Consider the following 20,647-nt stretch of genomic DNA (forward strand, 5'->3'; position numbering starts at 1 on the left):
GCGGGGCTGCGCGCGTGCGCGGGGCAGTCTCGCGGGGCGCCGCGCTCTCGCGAGAGGGGCGTGGCGGGGCGGGGCGGTGTCGCTGCATGTCCGAGCCGGGCGGCCCGGCCGGGGCACGTGGGGCGGCACCGGCACCGCTCCGGACCGGGCCCGGCACCGCTCCGGGCTCCGCCGCCGCGCCGGAGCATCCGTAAGTACCACCCTGGGCCGCCGCCCGCCCGCTGGCGGAGTGGCGGGGCCCGCGGCCGCGGCTGTCAGCGGCGGCGCTGCGGGGCGCGCTGAGGGTGCTCCCGCTCCGCGCTCCCGGCCGTGCCTGCCCCGGTGCCGGCGCACGGGCCGGGGCGGGAGCGCTCCCGCGCCGCCCAAGGTCAGCGCTCCGGCCCCGCCGTGACCGCGGCCGTGGGCTGGGGGCGGCCGTGCCGCAGCGGGCGGGGGCCGTGTGTGTCGGGGTGCGGGGCAGCGAGCGGCCGGTGTGGGCCCCGCGGGGCAGCTCCGTGTCCTGCTCCCGGCATGGGGCGGTGAGGGGCCGGTCCGGGCCCTTCAGGGCAGCTCCGTGTTCCGCTCCCGGGATGGGGCTGTGAGCGGCTGGTCCGGGCCCTGCAGGGCCGCTCCGTGTTCCGCTCCCGGGATGCGGGCCGTTCGGAGCAGCTCCGTGTCCTGCTCCCGGGATGGGGCGGCAGCGGCCTCTCCGGGCCCTGCAGGGCCGCTCCGTGTTCTGCTCGCGGTCCCGGGCGGCAGCGGCCGGGGCGGTTCGCCCGTTCTGAGGGCAGCGCTGCGGCCGGGGCTGCCCGCCCGCCGTGAGGGCCGGCGGTGGCGCGGGCGGTGCGGAGTCGCGGTGAAGATTAAGGCACCTTGTGCTGTCTGGTCTGGCGAGCCTTGCCTGTGTTATGGTAATGGCCGTAGAAAGTGTTATTTGCAAAACTTCTGATGTGCTGTAGTGACTCCTTTTGTTCCGTAAGCCAGCATGGAATACAGGTGGGAGCAGAGGAATTAAATTATATTGCTACTGAGGAAGTGATGTTTGTAGTCTTGCTTTCCTGGGAGAATCCTTGTTTGCTCTCTCTTTTTCTTCTTCCCCCTAATTGAAGCAAGGGAGATCTAAGTAACTCCTGCTCCAGAAATGGTCAACTTGATCTGTGCCTGGCTGAGTTCTTTACTGCAGTCCTGTAATTCCATGAGGCAATGACCGCAGAATGGACAGGGATCTCAGCAAGGGCATCCTCTTCGTGGATGTTATCCATAGCAGCAGGAAATGGCACCAAAAGCTGCGTTTGGCTGCAGCCCACCTGTTGGGCAAGGCCAGGGGCTGTGGGATGGCAGAAGTCGGGCCTTCCCGTGTTGTGCTGCACCTGCCGAGCGTTATCGGGCCCTGTGGACTTTGTCTCAGTGAAAGGAATTGGCTGGTGCTGCGGAAGGTGTAGCGCTGGTGTAACGTTGAGGCTGTGAATGATCTACCGAGCACGTGGAGCGGGGAGTGCAGCACGGCTCCCCGGGAACCCAGGAACGGGGCTCTCCCTCCTCGGGAGCGCTGGGCCAGAGCTGCCAGAGCAGCTCAACAGAGCTGGCTCCTCTGCTGGGATCGCTGTGTGACCCACTTCGGGTCAATTAACCTCCTCATTCTTTAATGAGCTGCTTGTGTAAGGGCGAAGGGCTGTGCAGGCACCTGCTGACCTGCTGTACCTGTCACCTGGTGAAGGGCCTGTGATTCTGGAAAAGGGCAGCACAGCCTCACTGTGTCTCGTTCTGGTGTGCTTGCATGTGCTGCACAGTGCAAATGACCCGGAGGAAATGACAGCTCTCAAGTAAGTGAGGAGAGAGAAGTCTGTAGGGCTTGAGCAGTGCTTGAAGTAGGATGGAATGCACTGGAATCCATTCATGCCTTGATTTCACCTGACAGTCCTTCAGCTTCTGCTTAAGTTTCATTGAGCTCTTGAAGGACTTTTAAAAGCTCTCAGGGGTTTATGCAGGTCAGTCTCTCGCTGCAATTGTAGCAGTATCTTCTGCAACAGGCTGTTTGCTCTCAGACATGAAGCTAATGATGTGTTGGGGCTGCAGGGTCTGTGTGGATGGCGCTGCGGGAGCTCAGTTGTTGTGTGTTAGCAGCTGTTTTGTACTCGGGAGTGCGCTCCTTATTCAGCCTTGGTTTAGAAACCCATCCAAGGAACCAGATTCCTTCTTAAAGAATGCTGGAGATGCTTTGAGATCCTAATACTGGAAATTATAGACTGCCTAGGAAGCCTTGGCTTTAACCTAGACACTCCACAACGCCTGAAATGGGGGAAGAGGAATTCCCTCGCTGCCCAGGGTGTGAGGCGACAGGACTTGCGGCTCGGATCCACCACGATTTGTCTGTTCCCAAAGGCGCAGACTCTGTGGAGTTAACTGTGACAGGAGTTTGCTGCAGGAGTGCAGCCAGAGCTCTCTGAGCCAGCAGCAGTTGGATTTGTGATGGCTGAGACTCTCTCTTCACTTTGAAAACATTGCAGGCTGGCTGCAGGGGGATTGGAGAGCAAGTGCACTTCTGCAGGAGCAGTTATCTGAAGAGCATAATGCTTTTAAAGCAACATAGCCCACTTATCTGTGCCTCTCCTTGTTCATGTGCACTTAACTCATGTGAAAAAAACGATTTAAGGTATTTCTAGCGTCCAGGGAGCCTGTAATAGGATTGGGGCTGATATCCCAGTTGCCCCTAGCAACATCTAGAGCTAATAAAAAGCATTAATTGCAGCATTAATTACTTATAATTGTTTCATGTTTCAGATCTAATGATTAGCCTTTTTTAAATCCTGATTTCTAACTGCAGTGCTTCTGTGGAGCTCTTAATGCAAATGGCTGGTTAGACTTCATGAAATGATGATTAAGTTCAGGCAGCCACACTCAGATATTCAGAAAAAGCTATTTTATTCTTCAGGTGTTTAATATTTCCTGGAAATTGAAGCTGTTGCAGTTGTTTCTCATGGGGATTGCTAGAAGGGGAGATATTTGCATGTCCCAAACTTCTTTTTCAGGTGTTCTGTCTTCAGCTGCTTCACTGTACATTTTTTTTTATTGTCCACTCTGTGGATTCTGGTCCTGCATTTTGTCAGCTGGAAGCTAACTGGATTTTTGGGTCCTGTACATTACTACTAGCAGAGATGAATATTCCATAAAAGACCATTTAAAATAATTCTTGAGCAAACAAATCACTGCTGCAGACCTGTCCTGGTCGGGGTTGCTTTTGACCTCTGCTGCCACCTGGCACTGAGGATGAGAAACTTGCCATGTGCTGTGCCTGATTTTTGACTCTGGGTATAAATAGCAGCAGTTCCTGGCAAAAGTTCATAATTTTCATGTGCCTCTGGTATCAGAGGCCTTAGGTTTGCTTGAGGATGAACCTGGGAATGGGGAGCTTTGAGATCTGTGTGGTGAGGCTGGCGTGTGCTGTGCCGCTCCTCGTGGCCTTTGTTCATACAGGTGTCTTCCTGCTCCTTCCCGTGAGTGGCTCTCAGTGGAGCCTTTGCTGTTCCCTCCCAGCACGGGTGAATACAGGCCATCTCCTCACTGATTGCTGCCCTTCCTCTCTGAGTGCTTCTGCAGTTTCTCCTCCAGCCCAGCCTTGGCCACAAGGCTGCCAACCAGCCTGCAGTGCTTTTTGCTCTCTGCCTAGGCCCAGTGCAGCTCTTGTTTTGGGAAGCTGTTTGTCAAGGTCTCGTGGTGTGCCCAGCAAACATCCCGTGAGCAGAGCTGCTGCTGCTCCCCAGATACCTGGGGACCTGTTTGGTCTCTGCTGCTCCTGGCTCTTGCAGCCCTATCAGTGTGTTTGCTGGAAACCTCCCCGTCCTGTCTCCTTGAAAATTCCAGCTTGTTTTTGTCTCCTGTGCAGAGTGTATTGGAAGCCCTTGGTTAGTTTAGTCTGTGTTCTGTGGAAATTGATAGAGATGCCAGCCATCTGACTCAGGTGGCTGCTTTTAAATCTTCATTTATGAGCTGTGCATGTAGTGGCCACTACACTGTGTTACCCATAGCAAGGGCTGCGTTGGCTTCCTTACGTAGAAGCAAACACGAAAGGCTGATTATTGGATGTGTTTATTCTGAAACTCTGGAAAATAATCTGTTCTGTTCTCCAGCCTGAGTGAAAATGCAGAGAGAATGAAAGATAAAACTTTTCCCAGATGCAGACCTTTGTAATGTGTTGATAGGTTATAAAGAGAATAACAGCTGCTTTACCTGTGCTGTGGGGGTACAGGTAGAGTTATGCAGAAGTAGTTTTTGGTGCTTGCTGAAGTATCTGAAAGACTTTTTTGGGAAAGTGGAGAAAAAGCTCTCTGCAGTAGAGGATTCACAGGGAGACACTAACTTGGGTGAGGAAACTATAAATAATGAAACAACTGGAGCAGGGAGGTAATAAGATATCAAGAGCAGTATGGAGCTCAATAACCTAATAGGATTAATGTTAATTACAAACTGTTCATTCCTGCAGAGCAGGAGCACTCAAGGCCGTGCCTGAGTCCATGAGAGCAATGCTGAGGGTTGGTGTTTGTGTCCTTGTGAGCTGCTTAATTCCCAAAACATGTATTAAAAAACCCTACAGGTTGGCCCAGCTGATTCTTTTATTGTAAAGCTCTGAGTGTGGAAATAAATAGGAGTGTTCTGAGTCCTGCATTGGTGCAAAGGCTGCTGCAGGAGCTGTGCTGGGCCAGGGCTGGGTTGCTGAGTGGGGGAGAGCACAGAACCAACAATCAGTGTGGCAGCTCCAGCTGAGGGGGCTGAGCTCTTGTAGGAACAGCATTGATGCTGATTACACTGAGAGCAGTTTTTATCTCAGAGATAAAAGACAGCCTGGTGTTAATGGTGTTTCTTGTTCCAGAGCACTAGTTTAATTCTACATCAACCAGGTTTTTCGGCCTTTTACTTAAGTTGCAATTTATCCTTCTGCAAATAGGAGACTGCTGGTTCTTAAATATTCCAAGGTTGTGGAGTGGCTTCAGTGGTGGTTTCATTCAGAGAGGAGCCTGTTCCTTGGGCTCATAGCCCATGTTTACTGGGCTGTGAAAAGGTGGTGCTGCTTAAGGGCTATCTCTTGCTGTTCTAGTTTCTTGCTGTTTCAGTGCTACTGTTTGAAGCAGAAATTGCTGCACAGCACTTACCTTTAATTAGTTAAGTACAGAGAGACTTCCCTGTTGGCTTCTTTTAAACCAAGTGCCACCCAGTTTGAGATCTTGCTGGCCTGGCTCCTGCCTGTCTCTGGGTGTTGGTAGCTCCTGAGTCACGCAGTCTGAGCTCCTGGCTCTGGGTGCTCTTGGGTTTGCTGGGGGCACTCCAGGCTGGCTGCCCAGAGGGCTGGGGAGGCTGTGGGATCTGGTGGCCCAGGGACACCCTGGTGATGCAAGGGCTGGCAGGCTGCTGTGGCTTCACAGCTCCCTCCTGTAAGCTCAGGCCAGGGCTGCTGCTGACCTGCATGGGAGGAAAGCCCCTGTGCCCTGCAGCTGGAACAGCTGGGAGCATGTGCTGCAGCAGGGCTGGCAGGAGGGCCCTCTGGTGTGGATGTTCTGCCTCCTGCATCTTGTGTGAAGCACAAAGAAGCTGCAGTTAGATAATGCAGTGCCACGTGCCAGTTCAGCTTTCGATGAAAATATGCCTCATGCCAAGGGTGGGTTATGTAAGTCCTTACGTCTGTCTCAGTGCAGCAATTTTTCTTATTTTAATCTTAACAGTAGGGCCCCCAGTTCCTTAGGTTTTTGTTAACTCCTGTTCTTATGCCTCCTATAAGGCAGAGCATGTGCTACCAGTTATTTTTAGCATGGAAAAATTTAAGAGCCCACGTGGTCCCATTTAGTTTGAACCATGCCAGCCTGTCCAGTTCTCTTTCACCCAGATAGTATTTATTTCCCAAGTGCTGCTTCACTAACTGCAGGGTTTGTCAGGAGGCATCCTGGCCTTGCTGTTGAAGCTGCATTTCCAATTTGCTCTGTGATCCTTTAGGACGGGCTTTAATTCCAGCCTTGATTTCCACAGCTTTCAGGGTTTGGAAGCCTCTCAAGTGCAGGGCAGAGGGAATCGGAGGAGCCAGGACCGGCTGAGGGCACGTCCCTGCAGAGCATGGGGGCTCAGGCACTTGGGAGTCATCCTGGCCTCTCTCCTGGTGGAGACTCGAACCAGCTCGCCTTCAGAACGGACCTCCTTGTGTGTAGGAAGCCCTGAGATTCTGAGCAAGTGCTTGCTGAACTCCTCTCGGACCTGGAGAATGAATTATCTGGCGTCCCCGGGAGCCTCGTGCTGCGAACGTTTCTGACCTTATAAGGCTGTGAGTGCTGAGGGCTCTGTGTCCTGGCCAGGAGACAAGGTGGCTTAGAACTGCTCTGGGACCCTAATGTAAACGAGTAGAGTAAATTGGCTGTCCTTGACTTTTTTCTCAGGTAGGTAATATGTGCGTTCTTTCTTGTCCTCATCTCCTTGCTCTTTACCAGCAGTTTTCCATAAATCAAGTCGGGACACAGACTTGGAGAGCTGATGGAGCCCTCCTCTCCCCTTGGTGCCTTGATCCCATCCTGACATGTAGAGGGAATTACTTAGCAGTTTGGAGAAGTCTCATGGCCCAGCTGCAGCTCTCCAGCCCATGATAGGTGTGACATTTGGGCCGGATTCCCGGCGTGCCAGAGGGAAGGGGAAGTGGCTGGTGCTGGGCTGAGCGCATACAGTGCATGAGCTCTGCACTATTTATGGTGCAGGGCTGCTGGGGCCCTGCCTCTTGGGAATGGTGCTGGAGATGCAGTGTTTTCTGGGGGCTCTGGCTCCTGCAGGCTGCTCCTCTCCTGTCCGGAGCTGCTGCATTTCCCAGCTGGCTCCTCCTGCCCGGAGAGGGAGGGTGCAGGCCCTGCTGGGCCAGGCTCCCTCCCTCTTGGCACTGCTTGAGGGCATGTGATTTGACAAGTTGCCATTTGCTGTCCTGCTGCTGGCAGGAAAATCCCAGGCTTTCTTCCCCCAGTGTGTTAAAATGATCCCATTGCCACTGCAGTCCTGAGCTGGCTGTCAGATTGGCAGCGGGGGGATGGCTTGGTTGCTGTGGGACAGGTTGGGCAGTGGCTTTGGGGCAGAAGTGGACAAGGAGCAGTGTCCCAGCCCTTGGGATGAGCAGTTTGATCCGCTGTGACCAGCACGGCAAGATCTGCCCGAGCCTCCTGCCAGGTCTGTGTGAGGGGATGTTTGTTGGTGTTGAGCTGTTTCCCGGCCAACCCAGCACTCCGGGATGGCTGCTGGCATCTCGTGCACAGCCACTGCCTTTCAGCCTGCTCTAACTGATGGCAGGATGTGGCATTCCCATTTCACATGATCCTGGTAGTGATGCAGCTCTGGCTTTAATAAGAAATCAAAAACATGAAATCAAATGAGCATTGCAAGGAGCCATCGGCTAATCCAGCAGTCCCCACTCATCCAGGTATCATAGAGGAGTAAAGATCTGTGTCCTAAATGATGATAATGTTCAGAATGACTCACAGAACTGTTTTGTCTGCCAGACTTCAGGACAGGCTTGTCCCTCTGGGGCATCCTGCAACCGTCTCCCTGTGCTGCAGAGCTGCGTGGGGCTATGGTTTGGACAGTTGGTGCAACTTAGCAGGGAATCAGATAATAATAGGGCTGTCTGTTTAATTGGGAATGCTTGCTGGGAATGGGCTTATGTGAACTACTTTAATTTTGGTTTGTAGTGTGCCTGAGAGACAGCTTGTAGGGTAGTTCTGCATTAATTACAACAACTTGGGCACGCAGCAGATGAGTGCTCACAGCTCACAATGTGCCATTGTTCTGGGCAGCATAAAGGGGAACCTTTTGTCTTGGGGATGTAGAGGCTTCACCCTTTCCCTTTGCCAGCTTCCAAACACAGAACAGCCACAGTATTGCATAGGTTTGTTGGGTTTTTAATTCTAAGATCCCAGACGTTGCCATTAACAGAGGGCTCACCCTCTGCAGGGCTCCCTGACTGCATACAACCGGCTGGGAGTAACTGGGATTGAGTTACTTCGTAGTTACTTAGTTTATTTAATCAGATACAAATGTCTGGTGGACTTGCAAGTCTCTGTGCAGAACAACATAAATGCCTTATTTGTGATGTACTGGGAATATTACTGAACTTAAATCATCTCTGCTGCTGACCTTTAATTTGGGATTGAACAAGCAATTTTCTAGTCCCTGCCTTTGCCACGCTTTCATTTATTTGTGTGCCTCAGTGTCTGGGCCCTGCAGGAAGCAAGGCAGAGTCTGAGCTAGTGTGGGTGAAGTTGTGTGGATACTCCTGTGGAATGGAGAGTGTGGCTGGAGGAGGTGAGAAATCTGGGGTGAATATGAGATTATCTGAGACTCTGTCACTGGGTTTGAGCCCGAGGGAGGCATGGTTTTGTCGCTCAGCTAGAATGTCATCAGCTCCTTGTGGAGATTGTGGCCTGAAGGAGTGTTGCACTGGGAGCTGTGGCTGGGGTGTTAGTCCTGATAACAGAAGGGGTTTTTTGGTTGAGACTCACTGGGGCCGACTGCCTTGGTTGTCCTCTCTTGTCGTAGAAATATTATGCTTCTAAAGAGGAGCCAGATAATGCTCTTTTCCAGTGGGTGGCTCCCATTTCTAAGATTTTGCTATCTCCTGAAAACAATCTTTATTTTTGTTCCTTGCTGGCAAGAGTCTTGAGGGCTGTTTGGATTAAAGCCTGTCTGTGTAAGCACCCTCAGACACGTGGTGTTTTGCTTTAATTCCTGTGCAGTGAAAATATAAACTGTAAGTGCTTTGCAGCAAGGCTGTTTGGGATGTGGTAACAGTTTAGCTGTGCATTCCTGTTGCAGACATTCCTTAAGGAAAAGGGAAGGCATGGCAGCCCTGCCCCATGTGACTCAGGTGAGGCTTGCCAGTGAAGGAGCATGACTGGCTGTCCGGGTGGGAAGGAGGTCACAGGCCCTGCAGAGGAAAAGGGACAGCTGTCAGCTTTCAAGTCAGGGGAGTGGCAGCTGTCAGTGTAGTGAGTTTGGATGTAGAATAAACTTTGGAGCTGCATTCCTAAGGCTTCGTAGGAGTGTGTGTTGTCAGAGTCCAGAGCCCTCGGGAATGGGGTGCTGCCTTTCAAGGGAGAGCTGGGAAGCCCTGCTGTGTGCCAAGTCCCCGCCATGGAATGCTGTGGTCCCCTGGGCTGGGAGCCCAGCCTGGTGCTGGAGGAACCTGCTGTGCTGGAGGCTGTCCTGGGGGCAGGACTGAGCTCTGGAGGTGTGAGGCAGAGGAGGCAAGGGGAAATTAAGTGCAGAGGTGAGGAGGGGTGAAATCATTGAATATAATGATGAGACATGTCCAGATATCCCTAATCTTGGGTGAAGATCTTGTTCTGCGGAGTGCTGGTAGAGCAGAGATGTGAATTTCTGGAGCAGCTGGAAAACAAGCCTGACCATGCTAATAGCAGTACCTCAGGGCACCTCCTGCCACCTTCCCTGGGACTACTTTAATGCTATTTCTGTTTCTCCTAGGTGTAACTGCTGAAGCCCTGTAAGATGGCTTTACGCTTCCGCAATTTCGTCCCGTATGCCATTCCCGGAGTGCTGGCGCTTCTTGGCTGCTGGTGGATCTATTCCTGGAGAAAAAAGCACTCAGGCTATTGCAACAAACAAGCAATAGCCATTGCAAGGGAGAAGCAGGAGGAAGTATCAGAGAGTGATGCACGTCCCAAGGCAGAAGCATGTGTCCCTCGGAGAGTGCCTCTGTTGTCAGAAGAGGAGTGCCTGGAGCAGCCCGCCCCCAGCTCCCTGCTGCCCGTGGGGCTGACGATGCCCTCTCCCCTGCACCCAGCTCATGAGGGGCCAGAGCTCTCACGGGACCCCCCAGACCTGCCAGCCACAGCAGCTGGGCCCAGCCCCAAGGACGACAGCGAGCAGCTGGAATCGGTAGGATCTGGAGAGGGAAGCGGTGTCCCTGCTCGTGCCTCACTCCCTGTGCTGGCTGGGAGCTCAGAGTGTGACCAGAGTGTGGCACTGGGGCAAGGCTCGGGGACAAACCAAGGGCAGCAGCCACCCCTGACACGGGAATCTTTGGGAGTCACGGAGGACACCAGCAACACGGAGCAGTCGGATGAGTCTTCGTTTAAGCCCCCTAAGGAAAAGCAGATGCCAGGAATTGTGCAGTCAGCTCCTGGCTCTGTGACAGCCTGTTGCTTGGGATTGGAGAAAGAAGCCGGTGCCCCACAAGCCTTTCTGAATGAAGCTGAAGTATCAGGTCACGAGGATTCTGCAGTGAGCATGTTACCAGGGAGTTTGGAGTCTACCTGTCCAAAGCAGTCCAGGGAAGAAGAGATGTCCGAGTCAATCACTGGTACTGTACCAGTGTGTCAGAAGGACACACAGCCAAAAGGAGATGAGTTGGAAAGAGAGAAGATTGGAGGAGTGAGTTTGGACAAGGAAGTTGAGAAAATTGAGCAGGTAGCAATACAGATAATTTCCAAGGTCATTTTGGCAGCAACTGAGGAAGTGCTGTCAGGGTCTGCAGGCGATGCATCCCCTTGGCTCTGCCAGGCCCGCCGGGCTGAGGCTCCTCTGGGGATGGAGAGCGTTGCTGCCTCTGCTCAGGTGCCTGTGGAGGGAGCCACAGCAGCTGCTGAGGGTGTGGCTGCAGGGGAGCACAGTCAGGGTGTGACAGATTGTTCATCACACGGCTGTTGGGCCAGCCCTGTTCAGGGGAGCACAGAGGACTGTCAGGTGAAGAGCTGCGTGTGCAGGGAGTCCCAAGGAGTTGGTCGGACTCATGTGGAGAACTCTCTGGAAAAGTCACCCTTGTCCATGGAGGACTCTGGGTATGGCACACACACACCTGGAGGTGGGATGAGTGTGGAGGAGCTCCTGCAGAGCACAGTGCTGTCTGTCACATCAGAGCAGCACTCGGACTCACTGAGCACAGCGTCAGCCCCAGACACGTCTGCCGAGCAGAGCTTGGTACCAAGGGAGACCCCCTCTGCTGCGGGGCTGCCCGAGGGCAGCACGGTGCCCTACAGCAACGGGATCCCGAAAGAGGATGGGCCAGACCTGAGTCAGGAGTGTGGCAGTGCTCCAGGCACAGATGGAGATCACTCAGAAGGTAAGGGACTGCAAAATCCTCCTGCAGAAAATGCAGTGAACAAGCGTTGCTGGGGAGCACCTTGCAGGTGTGAGACCTCATTCCAGTGGTTTCTGGTGACCTCCGGGGCCCCCTGGGTGCTTACCCCTGTTTGTGGGCTGCTGCTGACAGGAAGGTGAGGCAGGTTCTGAGGTGCTGCTGGAGGAGCCAGAGCAGAGCTCTGATGAATTCTGATAGAATCAGCTGGTTGCAGAGCAATTACCCTGAAGCCTTTTTGTTTGCAGGGGCAGGTGCATGCCAAGAAATCCCAACAGGGATTCAATATTCATGGAGTTCCCCCATCTGTCTGTGCTGCTTTTCCCTTGTAGATGCTGGATGATGTGTGCCTGGCACAGTACATGCAAAGCTGTCTGAGCAAACATTAGCCTGTGTGACCTTGGGGAGGGATGTTAAAATCCTTTGTAGGACCCTGTGGTGCCAACAGCCCTTAATGACAGGGGATGTCTCTAGTAATTGCTACAAAGCAGTTGGAACGCTGCTTGTTGCAAGACATGGGGGTTGAGTTTGCCAGCAATGAAGGATTGAACCCACGGAATGTTTTCACTAGTGAGAGTAAGCCAGGAGGAGAAGGTATTGCCTTGTTGTGAGTGCTGGTGTGACAAGAAGCTCCAGGAGTGAGTTGTGGAGCCTGGTGGCACTGAGACACTGAGGTGGGGAGAGGGGAATGCAGCAGGTAAAGCTGATAAGGTGGCAGTGTTGGACAACAGGTCACCCAGCTGACCTTCACGTCCAGGCTGAGAGACTTAAATCTTCCCTTTGCCTACAAAGCCAATGCCAACAGCTGCACCCTTGGCCTTTCTCAGCCTCTGTGCTGTGTTACCCATTAAGATGTGGCAAATGTGAAGCAGCTCTTGGGTTCATTTTTCTCTTTGGTCTCACTGCATGGTCTGAATACTTGCAAGCAAGTGAAGATCTTCATGTTTCTGCTTGTTAATGGGAGGAAGGACCAAGCTCGTGTTACACTGGCTGTATCAGAGATCTGGGCAGGAGGAGGCTCTTGGAGTTTGTCCCTTTCCCAGGCAGAAGTGTTCCTGGTATCAGCTGATGGTTTAGGAGCAAAATGCACTTCAGCTCTTGCACCTTGTTTCTTCAAATATAGGGCAAATTTGGGCAAAAGGCAGCCCCCTACCATGTCTCACAGTGGGCACGCCTGGCCCTGGGATCACTCTGCAGCCCTTCCCTTTGGGGTGGCAATGTAACTGTGGGTCTTGGGGGCTGTCTGAATGCTTGTGTCTGTCTCATAGGTTCAGATGTAAATAGTGTGGATTTTGTGGACAGTGGCAGTGCCATGAGGAAGACGGTGGCTCGCCAGAACGCGAAGCTGGAAGGAGGATCCAGCAAGCCAGACTTCGTTATCTGGGAAATCGAGGTCCCAAAGGTAACCAGCTGCTGGCCTGCTCAGCATCCTGTCCTCCACAGCCACCTCCTGGTCCTCCTGGCCTGCTGCTGGCTCTGTGCCATCCCAGGGAGATCAGCAGCCAGTCCAGGACAGCTGGAGCATTCTGCTCCCGTTAGGACTCACAGGGGTGAGGAGCCAGTGCACAGCTGTAAACATGCAGCACTCCAGGGCTACACCCAGGGGAATGGTGCTGGTTGAACTTGTTATTCCCCATTATCTTCCATCCAGCCTGGAAGTCCAGTGCTTTGAAAGCATCCGGGAGGCTTTGAGGGTACACAAGTATTCAGAACAGGGGATTATCAAAACGAACTGTGCTTACTGGTCTGAGCTCATCCCAGACCCCCGAGCTCTGCACTGGTCCAGCACTGCCTTGTGTTTATTCTGCCTGTCATGGGGGAACTGAGGATGTGGGTGATGTAGCCAGAGAGAGCAGAGATGTTTGATCTGTGTTTCCCTTCCTGACTGTTGCTTTCTTTTCCCTTTCCTGAAGGAATTGGTTGGCCGCTTGATTGGCAAACAGGGGAGGTTTATGAGCTACCTGAGACAAGCGTCTGGTGCCAAGATTTATGTCTCAACACTACCTTATTTCCGTGACTCCCAAGTCTGTCACATCGAAGGTGAGTGGAATATGTCTCTATTCATGGTCTATTGGGGGACTTAATTAGATGAGCAAGGAATTTAAATGGATTTAGTGGCTTCTGAGTCCAGTGCTTTTCAAAACTCCTCTGGGCTACCTGTTAAAATTTACACTGTTGAGGTAGTGCAGGAGGATCCTGGCAGTTGTATTTCTTCAAGTGACAGGACTGGAGGTGTCCTCAGCATGCCCATGCTAGAGATTTCCCACGGGATTCTTGTCTTCCAGGGACCTCTCAGCAAGTGGAGAAAGTCCTGAGCCTAATTGGCAAGAAGTTCAAAGAGCTGTGTCTCACCAACATCTACACCCTCCCTCCGCCGATGCCGATGCCACTTCACTCCCTGCTCGTGTCCGCCTGGGTGAGTCCCTGCTCTGGCAGTGCTGGGGCTGGAGCTTGCATTGCCAGCAGCACTCACGACAGTTTTTCCTCCCCGTGGCAGCTGTTCCTCCCCGATGGAGTCACTGTGGAGGTGGTGGTGGCACACCAGGTGGACGCAGGGCACATGTTCCTGCAGCAGCACACGCACCCCACGTTCCACGTGCTGCGCAGCCTCGACCAGCAGATGTTCGCCTGCTACTCCCAGCCCGAAATCCCAACCCTGCCCACTCCAGTAGAAGGCAAGTCATGGATGCTCACACGTTGTTCTGTTGAGAAAGTTCTGGGCTCCTGTGCAAACCTGCTGTCCCCGAGTCAGGCATGGGAAGGTCTCAGTGGATGAGGATGTGATAGCTCACGTGTCATCTCATCTTTAGGCTGCTGCCAGAGTACAGATGTTGCTCTGCTCTCCCTTACCCTGCTCATCCCTGGAGTACCTCCCTAGCCACGTAGCTGCATGTTGAAATTCAAAGTGAGATCAAGCCTGTCTCAGCTTATTTCCAGTCAACCTGGCATCTGGGGTATTTCTGCTGGCAGAGTGTGGATCTGCTCCCTCACCTTCATAGTGTCGCTGTGTCCATGTCTGCAGCTGCTGTGAAGGGTGCATCCCATGGAAAGGGGTTGTGTATTCCTGTGTGGAGGCAGGAAGGGAGCTGGGTACCTGGGCAGAGCAGCTTGGTTGTGGCAGACAGAGCTGAGAGTAAAACCCACCAGTCCTTTGTCTCAGCTGCAGGCCTGGTGTGCTGGGGCTGTGGGGGATGTTGGAGGAAGATGGAAGCAGCCTAAGAAATGCTGTTGGTTCTCCATAGATAAATGAGCAGCACTGCTCATGGCTGAAGTACTGATTTTTGGAAATCCACTTATCCTGAGCCTTTCTTCTCTGCACTCTGGTGTTTTGCAGTTGGCATTATCTGTGCAGCTCCAGGCCTGGATGGGGCATGGCTCCGGGCTCAAGTCATCAGCTACTTCGAGGAGACCGATGAGGTGGAGCTCAAATACGTGGACTATGGAGGATATGATAAAGTGAAGGTTGACACACTCAGGCAAATCAGGTCTGTAGATCCTCTCCCATGGCCTGAGGCCATGTCTGCCTCAAATCCTAATCACAGGACTCTGTACAGTTTGAATTCTTAAAGGTTTTTCACAGCTGAGGTGGGAAATGGTGGAAAGGTTCAGCTCAGCAATGAGTGTGGGCTCTTGGGAGCACAGCAAGAGCCTTCAAGGCTTTTTTTGAAGGGAGGGGAGAGGAAATGGCAGCTTCTGCCACTTCAGTGTGGAAGCTGAGGAAAAGGATGCCTTCAGGAGACCTTGAAGTGTAATTGATTGAGCCAGGAATGAGCTCCTGATTCTCTGTGCTCCAGCCCCTCTGTCTGGGACAGCTGTGTTGGATCAGGGGTTTCTTACACAGGCCCATTAAATACTTGATTGTGCCCCAGAGCTGGCAGACAGGCAGCACAGCCTCCCTGGTGGAAGTGGGTTTTGCTTAGAGCCTGATCCAGCTTGGCATGTTAATCAGACAATTTATTGCTGCTCTTAGATTGCTGGGAGAATTGACTGATTTGTATTTTTTTGGTTTGACTGTCATTAATTTAAAACTGAATTCCTGTAAGACCAATTTGATTAATCAATGTCACATTGAAGAATGTAGGAGTGATTTAAAGCCCTGTTCTTACTCTGATCCTCTTTTCTTTAAGGTCTGATTTTTTAACACTACCTTTCCAAGGAGCAGAAGTTTTACTTGACAATGTGGTGCCGCTTCCAGGTAAATGGAGCTCTTGATGTACTGTTGGCCCTTCTCCTGCAGGTTTCCATGGATGCCAGATGTGTCCAAGCCATGATTCTGTCTAAACCTTCCACCTCCTATTGCCAGTGCAGCCTCTGATGTGACAAGAGGAAGGACTGGAAAAATTGTATTGTATTCTTCTAAATGTGCTAGCATGGCATAACCTGTCAGAATCCAGGGGAAAGATGATAAATGTTCACGCTTTTTCCTGCTTGGAGGAGACATTGAATTACTGTCCTAAGCAGCAAGTTGGCAGGACTGGCAGGGTGTAGGTGCAGTAGCTGTAGCTGCTCTAATTCTTCTGTCATAGAGCTGCTGTAAATGCAAACTTAGTTTTTAATCTGCACACAGATACCTGACATTTTCCTCCTGAAATGACTGATTTGTAGAGTTCTGTGTTCAAACTCCAGGCCTGCAAGCACTGGGAGAATGTCAGTCACTGCCTGGAAACACTTTGGTTTGCTTTTTTTGTCCTTGGCTCTGCTCAGGTGCTGGGCACCTGTGGTACTGACACTTTGGGTTCCCAGTGCCAGGGGTCAGCAAAGCCCTGAGGGACCTGAGCTTGGTTTATTGAGGATCAAAATGACAATGGCAGCTCCAAGGTGCTGCAGAAATGTACTTTGCTGTCTTTAAAGCCTCCTGATTCATCAGCTACTTGTTTACATGATTGTGGCTGGTGGCTGCAGGAAGCTCTTCATCCTTTCCTTTCCCTGCAGAACCAACAGCCCCAGGGATGGGATCAGCAGGCTGTGAGGGATCTCTCTCTCTAGGAGGACAGAGAACATTAGCTCAGTAGTCCTTTCTGGCCTGGGAAGTCTGTGCAGGACCTCATGGGTTTGCTCTGCTCTGCTTTTCCCACAGATGAGGATCACTTTTCCCCGGAAGCCGACACTGCTGTCAGTGAGATGACCAGAGGTGCTGTCCTCGTGGCACAGGTACAGCCCCTGTCTGGAGAAGCCTTGCTGCTGGTGGCACTGCTGGTGTCCTCTGCCCTGCACTGTGTGTTACATAAACCCACAGCCAGAGCCTGGCTCCTGGCGAGTGCTGGGGCTGGGAACTCCCATCAGCACTGCCTGGAACTGGAGGGGATGTGTTCCCTCTTGTTTGTGGTGCAGGCAGGGGGAAGGGAACCTGGATGTGGTTACAGAGCACAGCAGGGCCTGGTGTCCAGCAGGTCTGGGGTCCCCTGGGTGTGCACTGCTTCACCAGTCCTCCCTGGTTTTGCACCATGGACATGTGGCATCTGGCTGCAGCTGGCCAGAGGCAGCACAGTCTGATGACATCCCAGAGACTTGCAGGCAGCACCTGCTTGCAGTCCAGAAGTGCTCACCTCTTCTGAAGTGCTTCTGGTAGTGGCTGTGGCTGTCCATGTGAGGGACTTTGTACCAGAATTGCTGCACACTCATGTTTTTCTGTGTTTCCAGGTCACAAATTATGACAGTGTCACAGGGCTGCCACTGATACAGCTGTGGAACTTGATGGGAGATGAGGTGGGTATATGCTGAAAACTCTTTAATCATAAACCTTTTATTGTTGAGTAGGAATTTTCAGAACCACTGTTTGTTGCTGTGGCTTGTTCACTTATCTACTCTTTGGGTTTTTTCCCCCTCCCTTTAGGTGGTGTCAATAAACAGGACTCTGGTGGAAAGAGGGTTTGCTCGGTGGCTCGACTACTAGCAATGTCCTAGATGCCTTGACTACTCTTTCTGCAGAGAAAAAACAAAAGACAAAATCTTGTTTTGCACTGTTACAATTCGGTTTGGCAACTTCCCCCGAGGAGACCCGCTCACACCTGCCTGCGGAGTTTTGTGGTCCATTGAAACACGTTTTGCTCAACTGTTACCATTTCACTAGAACAGATACCTCATCTCCTGGAAGGGGGTGTTCAAAGCCATAATGACAGATACTGTAGCTTTAAAGCAAAAAGTCCTCCCTGGCCTCTGCTCAAATTTTAAATGGAAAAGATGTGAAAGCCTTGGGGGTGGCAGGAGGCAAAGCCCCCAGAACGGGAACCGCGCTTTGGTTCCGGCTGTGTCGCGCCCCGCGAACTCGGTGTCCGCTTTCCCCAAAAGTTACATCGGTTGTCCTCTTTTTAACAGGCCCTGCCTATGAAATTAATGAATGTTATTAAGGAATTTAATGTTCAGTTATGGATTTTTCTGTATTGTGCCAGTAACCTGCACAAACAGCATCCATCTTGTGTCTTCCTTGCGCCAGGAGGTGGAGGAGTTGTGTTCCTGTGTCTCACTGCAATCATGGATTTTAGGCTTGATCTGCTCTCCCTGCAGGGGCTTGGAGTGCAGGATGTTACCACTACAATTTTTGCTCTGAAATGTCATGTATTTAAAGAAAAGAAACTGCTTGCCAAGCCCAATTGTAGTTTATATTTTTCTAGCCGTGCAAGTCTGTAAATATATATTAAAAAAAATCATTGTAATATTTTGTACAAGAAAAACACTGGAAACAAAGGGAACTTTACAGAAACTTTTTCACACCAAAATGTCCTATATAGGTAGAACTGGTATGGAGTTCATTAGGGTAGCCAAATTATTTGGAGCATCTGAATGTTGGGAGTGTTTCAGCTCTGCTGTATGAGGATTAGTGTCCCCTTAGGTTGCTGTCTGGTTGAAATTGTGATCGCTGCATCCTTTGCTATGTTGCTGTACAGATCTGTTTAAAAAAAAAAAAGTAACAACTTGGCATTACTCTTGCAGTGGTGTTCTCTCTCAATTTTTTTTTTGTTGCTCCTTTTTAGATTTCTATTACGTATTTAAAATTTTGCTCAAGTAATTTAAGCTGACTTAAAGCTCTTAAAGACATGCCCTCTAATGTGTATCATTTTAGATATGGATTGAGCTGGGATTTATTGCTGGCAGAGAAGACACTTGCCAGAAATTGTTGATGTAGTCAGTCCTCAGAAGCTGCTTCAGGTGATTCAAGGATGTGCTCACATCCTGTGAGCTGACATGCCAGGGCATGGCACATGTGAACAGTGGCCTACAGCAGCCTTTAGCCCAATCCCCTGTGCTAGGGAATGGTTATATCCTTTCTTGGAGTTCTCTCCTAGTCGATGCTTTGATTTGATGTTCATGTTTGCAGTAACATCCAAGGAAAACTAAATTGGGTAACTCAGATCTATAAAAAATATATCCTTTTGGAATGTTTCTTTCCATTTCAATTAAAGCTCGAATTTTAAGCTGTCTTAGTGAAACTGTGATGACTTAAGAGCCTTCCTTTCCTGCCTCCATTAGAGCAGCCCTGGGCTCCTTGCTCTGCACCCATGGGGTGACTGTGTCACTGCTTATTGTTCATGGCAAAGTTTGACTTGTCTGAATGTTGGTGTTTTCTCTTCTTTGAGAGGTGTCAGAGTCAGGACTCTGCAGCAGGGATGGGGAGCTCTGCCAGCACCAGCTCCGTGTTTTCCTCTGGCTCTGCACTGTGGAAGAACATCCTGTTCCTATTTGTGTTGAGAGCTGCCTGGTTTTTAAACTGCAGTAAAATAGAACATTGCAGGGGGAGAGGAACTGAAATAAGGAGGTGTTGGCAGGTAACAGATACACAGCTCTTTCTTCTTTAAAATCACAACTCTCAGCCTATACAAGAGCATAAATACGGGGGCCATTTTAGGTTTGGGTTTTGTTTTGTATTATGGATAAAAGTGAGTGGATGTGCTGAGCTGGGGAAGGTTGTAGTTGAATATGGACTGCTTGGAAAAGGCACAAGTCCAGAAAGGCCTAGGGAGGTTGTGGCAGTGGTGCTTGGTGCCCTGTCAGACCTGGGGATGAGCTGTGCTGGGTTTGGAGCAGCTCCTGCTGCTCATAAATCCAGCAGTGGCCCCCAAGCAGCTCTGTAATCCTTGGCTCAGGCCTGAGGCTGAGCACAGCCCCACGGAGCTGAGCTGTCCCATGGGTGCTCTGACTGAAGCCCTTCAAAGGGGCTTTTCCCTTTGGAAAGTGGTAATTTTATTAGGGTGAAATGAATGAGGTCTCAGGAGCTGCCTCATTCATACGCTCCTGGAGAGCTTCCACGGGCTGCACAGCACATCCAGCACTGCCTGCCACGCAGCCCCTGCGTGCCCAGATCCCCTCTCCAGGCTCATCCATGGAGCAGAGGAGCTTCCTAGGAGGCCTCCTTGTGGCTGCTGGCCCTCGTCCTCCTGCCTGGGCTGGAGGATCAGGAGCCCATCCCTTCCTGCCAGAGCCTCTGCTGTGCCAGGGCTGATTTCCCTGTGGCACACGGGTTTGAGGGCTCCTCAGGGAGGAGGAGGGCAGAGTTTCTGGAGCAGCTGGAGGGTAAGGAAACCCCAGTCTGACACAAGGAGCAGCTCAGCTCCTCCCCTCCCAGAGCCACAGGTGCAGCCCAGAGCCTGGCTCAGCACATCCCTGGTGCTTCTCTGGCAGAGGTTTTATTCCCTAAAAAGAAAGGAAATGGAGGTGCAAGCTGTATTATCTGTTCCATTCTACTGCATCACACAGATCCATGGGGTCCCAGCTCGGGGCTGTCCCTGGGAAGCCAACATGTAGGAGACTGCTGAGCAAGAATTAGAAAACGTGTCTTGCCTTTAGTTCGTTGCCTCAGGGGCTGTGTTTTGGCTTCAGTCACCTCTGCTTCCTTCCCCACCCCGTTAAAAAAACAAAAAAAGGAAAGCCAGCAATGCTAGAGGAAAAAATCTGTCTGCATTGGGCAGCAGGGGTGAGGATGGCAGCTGGAGGAGGACTTGGGGCTCTTTGCCAGAGGAAGTGTCAGAGCAGTTTTGCCCTGACGCCCCTGGGTCCCAGCTCCTCAGCACTGCTGAGCCTGGTGTCTCACACAGCCCGTGCTTCATAGAGGAGCTCCCCTCTGAGGTGCTGCAAGGGCATTTGAGGCCATTTGTCCTCCTGACCTTCACAGCTCCCCGTGGCAGTGTGTCCCACAACTTAATTACCTGTGAGTGGGAAAAGTGCTTCCTGTTTCTTTTCTAAATTGTCTCAAAGCCTCCTCGGCTCATCCGTCATGCCAGTGCCCAGGAAGGTGAGTAATGGCCCTGCCCCCAGCTCACAGCCTCCTCTCCTGCCCTGCCTCAGGCTGAAGCTGCTGAGCTTTGCTCCACAGCCTGGAGCAGGGGTTGCTGAGCTCCCCGCAGACCCTGAGCCCTGCAGAGCCTTTGCTGAGTGAACACCTGCTGCAAGCTTTCTTCCTTTTGCTGAATCAAGTCTGTAAAGCTGCTGCACACGCCCGGCCGTGAGTATTGGTGTCTGAAAGCAGGTTTGGATGTTTCTTACAACGCTCTCAGTCCTTGTGGAAAGCAGGGGAAGGCAATGGGAGTTGTGCTGCAGCTGTCACTACACCAAGGTTTTAACCTCCCC

At 51.9% G+C, this 20,647-nt stretch overlaps 1 protein-coding gene across 2 annotated transcripts; it reads left to right on the forward strand.

Moving 5' to 3' along the window:
• Positions 1-38: 38 nt before the first annotated feature.
• AKAP1 (A-kinase anchoring protein 1) lies at positions 39-18,503 on the forward strand. Of its 2 annotated transcripts, XM_005491970.4 has the most exons (12): positions 39-190; positions 5,995-6,395; positions 9,475-11,071; positions 12,355-12,488; positions 13,000-13,126; positions 13,372-13,502; positions 13,584-13,761; positions 14,421-14,571; positions 15,214-15,281; positions 16,164-16,237; positions 16,727-16,792; positions 16,920-18,503. In XM_005491970.4, the coding sequence occupies exons 3-12, from the start codon at positions 9,499-9,501 to the stop codon at positions 16,977-16,979; spliced, it is 2,562 nt and encodes an 853-aa protein (XP_005492027.2). In that variant the 5' UTR covers positions 39-190; positions 5,995-6,395; positions 9,475-9,498; the 3' UTR covers positions 16,980-18,503. The 2 variants fall into 2 exon arrangements, with proteins under 2 accessions (XP_005492027.2, XP_005492028.2); XM_005491971.4 differs by lacking the exon at positions 5,995-6,395.
• The last annotated feature ends 2,144 nt before the right edge of the window (positions 18,504-20,647 follow it).

Source organism: Zonotrichia albicollis, chromosome 22 (genome assembly GCF_047830755.1).
Source record: "Zonotrichia albicollis isolate bZonAlb1 chromosome 22, bZonAlb1.hap1, whole genome shotgun sequence".
Classification (NCBI taxonomy): Eukaryota; Metazoa; Chordata; class Aves; order Passeriformes; family Passerellidae; genus Zonotrichia; species Zonotrichia albicollis.

What these genes read in the sequence shown, in the direction of transcription:
- AKAP1 (XM_005491970.4), top strand. Translation starts at nt 9,499, where the DNA reads ATGGCTTTACGCTTCCGCAATTTCGTCCCGTATGCCATTCCCGGAGTG. An exon ending in AGATGGAGATCACTCAGAAG is followed by an intron (nt 11,072 to 12,354) that starts GTAAGGGACTGC and finishes TCTGTCTCATAG; the next exon opens with GTTCAGATGTAAATAGTGTG. An exon ending in GGAACTTGATGGGAGATGAG is followed by an intron (nt 16,793 to 16,919) that starts GTGGGTATATGC and finishes CCCTCCCTTTAG; the next exon opens with GTGGTGTCAATAAACAGGAC.